General features: G+C 49.4%; 1 protein-coding gene across 3 annotated transcripts in view; it reads right to left on the bottom strand.

The window, feature by feature from the left end:
* The window catches only part of cntln (centlein, centrosomal protein), a 90,600-nt gene that overhangs the window by 17,705 nt on the left and 65,395 nt on the right, over nucleotides 1–7,500 (bottom strand). For all 3 annotated transcript variants that reach the window (XM_063218336.1, XM_063218335.1, XM_063218337.1), the window contains exons 20-21: nucleotides 3,997–4,212; nucleotides 2,784–2,881 (exon numbers count right to left, since the gene is read on the bottom strand). In XM_063218336.1, the coding sequence (XP_063074406.1) occupies nucleotides 2,784–2,881; nucleotides 3,997–4,212 (314 nt within the window). The remainder of the gene's footprint in view (nucleotides 1–2,783; nucleotides 2,882–3,996; nucleotides 4,213–7,500) is intronic.

Below are 7,500 nucleotides of genomic sequence, written 5' to 3'. Positions count from 1 at the left end.
CTGTGCTAAATAATCAAGTGACTTCCTATCCACCGTGCCTGTTTTATCACAATGGGGAACCTTGGCTCGAATAAACTATGCATGCGCTGATATACAACCACATAGTGTACGACGATCATACATGAAAAGGCCTTGTTAGCGTACACGAACTGAGATGTGAGCGTGTGCCTTTTCTCCCGCAGCCAACTCCATTGGTGAAGTGTGGAGCCCTGGACTGATGAGCGAGTGCTCTCTTTAAGTAAATGTTCCGGCCTCCCTGGGCAGGGCTGATGTCTGTGTGTGGGGACGGGGAGGGGCCACAGTGGTGTGTGCAGTGCAGCGCAGCGCGCTGGAGCCGGCTGTATAAATGTGAGCGCTCCTTATTGGAGTGACATTAAATTAAATGAGTGAGTCCAGCCCGGGGACGGAGGGGCTGCCAGTACCCAGCGGACCAGGCCATTAATGAGAGAGGCTGTGCTGTATTGACCCTTCCCAGTGAGGTAGGGCCTGTCTGTCTGCGCTATTGACACGTCGCCAGGGCAATACTTTCCCTTTCCTCTCCGCCCGTCCGCTTTCCTCCAGCACCTCTGACAAGACTCCAAAATACGAATGGCAATTAGCTGACTAACATTTATTTTAGATATTGGCCCAAGGCCCTCGAGTGCCCAAAACGTCACACACGCACACGCACACACAAATAAAGAAGAATGGATGAAAAAAATAAAAAGAAGATGCAGTACTGCTGTCCATGGATAGAGTGCGAGTGCGGAGGAGGAGGAGGAGGAGGAGGAGGAGGAGGAGGAGGAGGGGAGAGGGAAGGAGGATGGTACTAGACCACCATCTGTATTTATGAGGGCTAGAGGGGAAGAACTTGACCTGAGCATTCAAATTGCTCAAACAATTGTGTTTTTTGAAATCATGTGCAAGTCACAGCCTTTTGTCTGGGTGTAGGCTGGATTAGGCACATCCACTATGTGCTGGGCATAATACTGTTGTAAGTGCTTGTGTGTTGTAGGACGAGGGGTGAAATATAAAAAAAAGAAAGTGAGGAAGAAGGGAAAAAACAAAAACAAAAGAGATTTAAACATGTATGGACCTGATAGGCAACAGGCTGCAGATGAAAGCCTGGGCGTCATGAATAAGACAGGGCTCTGGGAGCCGGATATTGACTGAGGACACGCCAGTGTTCTTTGAAATTCATTTTTTTGCCTTCCCCCTCTCCTTCTCTCCTTTTTTTGTATCTGAAGGCAGAACGGGGCATAGCCCCCTCAGCGTAGGGCAATGTATTTTTTACAGCAGTCTAGACATGCCTTTCATTCGATCGAGCAGCAGCCACTTCGGCAGCATTGCATTGCACTGCACTGCAGGCCGCGTGGATACTCGGGTGGCAGGCGAGGCAGGCAGGACTTCACAACAGCGTTTGGGGCACTTGAAGGGGGACAGGGAGGCAGCGACGCAGCAGAGCCATCTGCTCCTCTGTGATCTGCACCATTTCGCTTTAGTCCAAGAGCAAAGGCACACAAATGCACAGATGCACAGGAGCGGGTAAAAGGGAGTACTAGACACATCCCTCAGTCAGCAGCATGGAGCCCACTACATGCGTAGGGTGAGAGGGAGTCAAAATGGCGGAGAAAGGGGAGGACAGAAAGATGAAAAGAATAAATGAAGGGAGGAAACAAGTAAACAAGAAACGGGGCAACAATGAGCTCAATTTTTGTAAGAAGAAACCATGATGACATTACATACTGTGTGACTGGTGCTGCAGACCAATTTAGTGAGTGAGCTGTGTGTTGTGTTGTGTATGTGTTGTGTTGTGTATGGTGGTGTAGTGTGATAGGGTTTGTATGTGTTGTGTGCACTGATCACTTCTCTCTTTGCCGCACAGATCCAATCAATAACTTCCTCTAAGACCTATAGCTCATCACTCTAATCTCCACTTGTGCACACACAGGAGTGTACACATGCGCACGCACGCACGGACATTCACACGCACACACGCGCACGCGCACGCGCACGCGCGCGCACGCACACACACACACACACACACACACACACACACACACACACACACACACACACACACACACACACACACACACACACACACGCACACACGCACACACGCACACACGCACACACGCACACACACACACACACACACACCTTTGGCACCTCTATAAGGGTATCATCACACAAAGCCCCCTCAGGCAGTGATGACACCATTAGAGGCATACTGTACAAAGGTCTCTGGAAGTGTGTGTGTGTGTGTGTGTGTGTGTGTGTGTGTGTGTGTGTGTGTGTGTGTGTGTGTGTGTGTGTGTGTGTGTGTGTGTGTGTGTGTGTGTGTGTGTGTGTGTGTGTGTGTGTGTGTGTGTGTGAGCATGTGAGAAGTAGGACGATGGTGAAACTACCACATGGTGGAATCAGGCACCACAGATGATGCTGGACAGCTCCCAGAAGGACTAAGTGTGTGTGTGTGTGTGTGTGTGTGTGTGTGTGTGTGTGTGTGTGTGTGTGTGTGTGTGTGTGTGTGTGTGTTTGAGTGTGAGAGGGTGAAAAGGGAAGCAAAAAAAAAAAAAAACAGAAAAAGATGGAGGGAGAAAGAGAGATGGAAGGGATGAGGAAATGAAGCTAAGAACAAACAAGTGCAACACAAGCACACAAGAAACTAAATGAAACAGATAATGAGGGATAGAGGAAGCAATAAAAGAACATATAAAAGACAAAAAGAAAAAAAAGAGGCCTAAAGGCGTACAAATGAAAGCTTGTACGAAAAAAAAAAAGAGACTGGACATGCTCCTCACTTCTCCTGCAGCTCCCGGAGGCGCTGGTCCTTCTCGCTGAGCTCCGCTTTCAGGCTCTTGCTGGCAGCTGTGTGTTTGGTGACCTCGTTACTGGCGTTCTGGAGGACGGAGGGGAATACGCTGATTAAAGCCCATAAACACAATAAAGACAAAGCACCAGCTCTAATGTCCAACACAAAGAGTCTCCAAACAGGCGGGAGAGACTTTGGCAGCACTAATGACTTTAACAAAGCCTTACAGCTCCAGAGGGCTACATATCTACATCTGACTTGATAGATACACTTGCAGTGGTTAGACAGCACAACACAACAAGGACAGATTTATCACTCGGTACAAGAGCAAGTCTTTTCACATTGTCTGTAAAAATACTTTTTTTTTTATTTTTCTCTTCGTGACATACAGTCTCTCACACATGAAGAGAATTATGCACACATTCAACTCTCTCTGTTTCTGTCTCTCTCTCTCACACACACACGCACGCAAGCACACACGCACGCACACACACACACGCACGCACGCACAAAATTCACCCTCTCGTGCGCACACGCATGCATGCACACACGCACGACTGTGTGCCCGCACACACACACGTACATGCACAATCCTCTCCCTATCACACACACGCACACACACTGATGTGCAAGAGGCATCCCCTAGTGGCTGCAAATGACAGGCAGGGGGTGGCAGGGTGCTTGTGATCATTTCGATGATGGATATTTGTGTGTGCACCTTGCCTTTGGTTGAAAGGCGCTCTTCTCTCCTGAGTAAGCATGAAGGCTTTTGACAGCCAGTCTCTCTGTCTCTCTCGCATACACTCACACTCTCGCACACACATGCACACACGGAGGTGGCTTTTTCCTAAACGACACATGCAATAAGGTTTGCAGACTTGAACAAAGCCTCATCACCATATGCTTCTTATTTAGAGCAAACTGCTATGGTTTCCTTGACACTAGCACTGGCTTAGCTGCTGCAATAAAACGTAATTAAATAACTGGATTACACGTACACATTTTTATTTGCTATATATTTTGGTTTCACGTGTGCGTGTACAGTGGTTTGCAGTAACATATTGCATTATTGCTAAATTACTAATAAGAATCAGCGCAGTTACTTAAAAAATAATAACGCCTGTTAGTTAGACGATGAGATATTGTGGAAGACAGTGAACAACACGGGGGCACGAGGTCTGTGCTCCCTTGGCTGAACTCACCTTGAGTTTGGTCTGGAGCTGTTTGACCTCTGCCTCCAGCTGCTTCAGGGCAGGGCTACTGGGCTCCGCAGGCGCCGCGCTGCTGCTGCAGCAGGGGGGGAGGGCCGCCGCTGGGGCCGGTGGCGGGAGATGGACCTGCATGCGCCTCCACTGCTCCAGCTCCATCTCCACAATCTTCTTTTGCTGCTCCATGCCAGTTAACTCAGTGGTTAGTTTCTGCACACGCGCACGCGCACACACACACACACACGCACACAAACACACACACACACACACACACGCACACAAACACACAGAGTTAAACTTCTGCTTGAAGTAACATGCAGACAAACTTTTGCTTGCAATAGCAAAATTAAATTAAATTAAGCTTTCATTGCAGCTTTACAAAGGCTTCAATTTTGGCATTTAAGGGGGGATTGATTACACCCTACTACAGTCCATTCTCATAATCTTTTTAAATGATCGACTCGTAAAAATAAATGACAACGGTGTAAGAGGTAGGAAGAGAAGGCAAAAGACAAACTGTGCGTGTCCTATGCAGCCTTGAATTAGAGGGAGATGGCGCCAGGAGCTCTGCATTGGGAGTGTTTAACAGAACAGGAGCATCCTCCCCACTCACATTAATAGGCAGCCACATCAGGACCATTCCCCGCTGCCGGCTCCTGCTAGCCCCGTGATTGGCAGCTGTAATAGAGCCATCTTCAGTCCGTCCCAGCGCAGAGTTTATCAGTGTCGAGCAGGCGAGGGCCCGTAAGCGGAGGTAATCAGTTAATTACTGAGCGATGGCTCCACTGAATGACACAATGGGCTTTGATCTGATTTGGATAAAAGGCTTTCCGACCGCACGAAGGACTGTCTGCACAATAAACGTCTCATTCCTGCGTCCTCCATCCTTGCTTGCGTCCACGCTTTAATAAACTCAATACAGTATTTTGCCCGCTCCGTTGCCACAACACTGATCTCATAACATATCAAACATCATGCTTATTCTGGCGGACAAATGAGGGGGAATGTGACACCACTGTCTGGTGTGCACACACACTTGCCACACACATGCGGGCGCACACACACACATGCGCACACACGCACACGCACACACACACACACACACACACACGCATACGCACGCACGCACGCACGCACGCACGCACGCACTCACGCACGCACGCACACACAGAAGGTTTGTAAGGAGAAAAACCACAAAGTCTCCATGGCCCTTCGATGCGCCACCCACATGCAGGAGTTATTGATAGCTGGCCCCGTGCTGACACCTTTGAATAGAATCCTTTTTGTTTTAGGTTTCTTCTGCTCCGGCAAGGCTGGGGTGATATTAAGAGTGGCATTGATGGCGGTTCCAGTAAACTCCGGGTTTGATTACAGGGGGGCCATTTGCAGCTCCGGGTGTTTGACGACACAGCAGAGCAGAGCAGAGTGCCATTAGCCCCTGCAGCTCAAGCGCCTCTAAAGATAGGAGGTCTCCAAGTGCCATTGAAGAGTGGTTGGAAATAGCACTGCCGCAACACACTAATTACAATACAGAGGCGCCAGGGGCACAAACTCATAACCACACACAAGGGGACATCCCAGGAAAGGCCTGGGTAGTCTGGCCACTAGCCTCAAGCAACTCTAATCAGACAAGTGCTTCTTTTACGAACACTGAACAGATACTGGACAGCCTGCACGTCCCATAACATTCCACCATAACATCTGTACTGGCAACATTCACTCCAGTAAGATTCGCTTCCACCCCAGCTTATGTCTGCTGGAGTCGGCGCTCAGTCCTTGCCTTGTCAGGAGAGCTGCCGCATAGATTGGGGGGGGAAGAGTTCCGCCATCGGGATTACATGCACAGGGGAGGTGTGGGGTGTGTGTCGGCTGCCAGGCACTTGATCCACGTAGCCGCACGGCTTCTGTCTGCCGTCAGCCAGTCGTGCTCAACCCACTCTAATCCTGTGGTAATCCCAAGCTCTCGTAAAAGGGGAACACGGAGAAGAGGCAGATTCACACCTGCAGATTACAGGGCCGCCTGTCGGGGAGCCCCCGCTAAGCCCCCTCAGGTGCCCAAAGAAGGGGTGTAGCACCCCGGTAATCCTGCTCAAATCATCCATCCTCTTCCCTTGGACCTTCACCCGGCCCATTAATATGCACAGCAGCCCTCTCTCCGTGGAAGAAACTACCTCGATACACATTTCACCTGTCACCAGGGCAACGCCAACTCAGTTTTCCGTCTAAGCCTCATTTGTCCCCCTGATCCCTGAATAAAAATGTTAACCAGACGAAAAAAGAGAGCGAGCACAAAAGTGCAGCAGAAAGTCCTCTAATTATCGCCAATTTCCTGTGCCGGTCCCATCTATTTTGTGGCGTTGAGTACAGCGGTTGAATTAAAGGTACACAAAAGGTCCTTTCTTAACAGGTTAAGTGGGCAATTGGAGAACAGGAGGCAGAGGACCCTTTGAGCGTCAGTGTGAAAGACCACCTGCAATTACAGCTGAGAAAGATGTGACAGTTCAATGAAGGGGCAAACATACCGTACACAGGTGCAGTACAAGCACGTGTCTACTATGTGTGTAGGTGGGAGGCAGCGCTTCATGATTTGTAAAAATGAACATGGAGCATTTCAAGGGAGGGACTGTAAGTGTGTGACAATGTGTGCGAGTGAGTCTCAGCTGACTCTGTGGGGGAAGAGAGTGTGATTGACTGATGAAAGTGTCGCACCGCTGTAGTGCACATGTTCCACTTAGGCAGTACACGACAAAGAGGCAGGCATGCCCGCGCAGACAGACAGACAGACAGACAGACAGACACACACACACACACACACACACACACACACACACACACACACACACACACACACACACACACACACACACACACACACACACACACACACACACACACACACACACACACACACACACACACACACACACAGGCAGCCACCAGCTGCAGGTTGTCAGCAGTGGCAGCCTCGTCAGACGGTGATCTGTGCCAGGAGCTCACCTCTCCCCCAGCCTCTGAGACTGGCAGCAGCGGCGGCAGCGGCATCCGCCTCATCTAAAATACATCACAGTGTACTGTCAGCCCAGCCTACTGTCACAACTCCAGCCCCGCGCTAACGTGTCACATTTGCACTACTAATGCCCACTAATGATGCCTAAGGCGTGCTGACAGGAAGCTTTTAGAGAAGACAACAGGTCAGGAAAACACTCCCAACTGATGTAAACGCAAGTGAAGAGCGCAATGAAGGAAAGTAGGAACGTGTCTATCTATGGCTTGGGAGGAGGCTGTGTTGCTTGGCTACATATGGGGTGTGTGCATTGATATGGATAAGGAGATGAAGACAGGAACACAAACTGGGGACATGAAAACATTTGGTATACGAAAACATTTGGTGACATGTGAAAAGTTAACCATATCAACTACACACACACAACTGGGCTGCTTGAATACTGTAGATTGATGACAGTGTAGGAACATCATCACTAGTTGTGTAAATAATAA

Source organism: Engraulis encrasicolus, chromosome 16 (assembly GCF_034702125.1).
Source record: "Engraulis encrasicolus isolate BLACKSEA-1 chromosome 16, IST_EnEncr_1.0, whole genome shotgun sequence".
NCBI lineage: Eukaryota > Metazoa > Chordata > Actinopteri > Clupeiformes > Engraulidae > Engraulis > Engraulis encrasicolus.
Note: the sequence above shows the minus strand (reverse complement) of the source record. Positions and strands in the feature narration are given on the sequence as shown.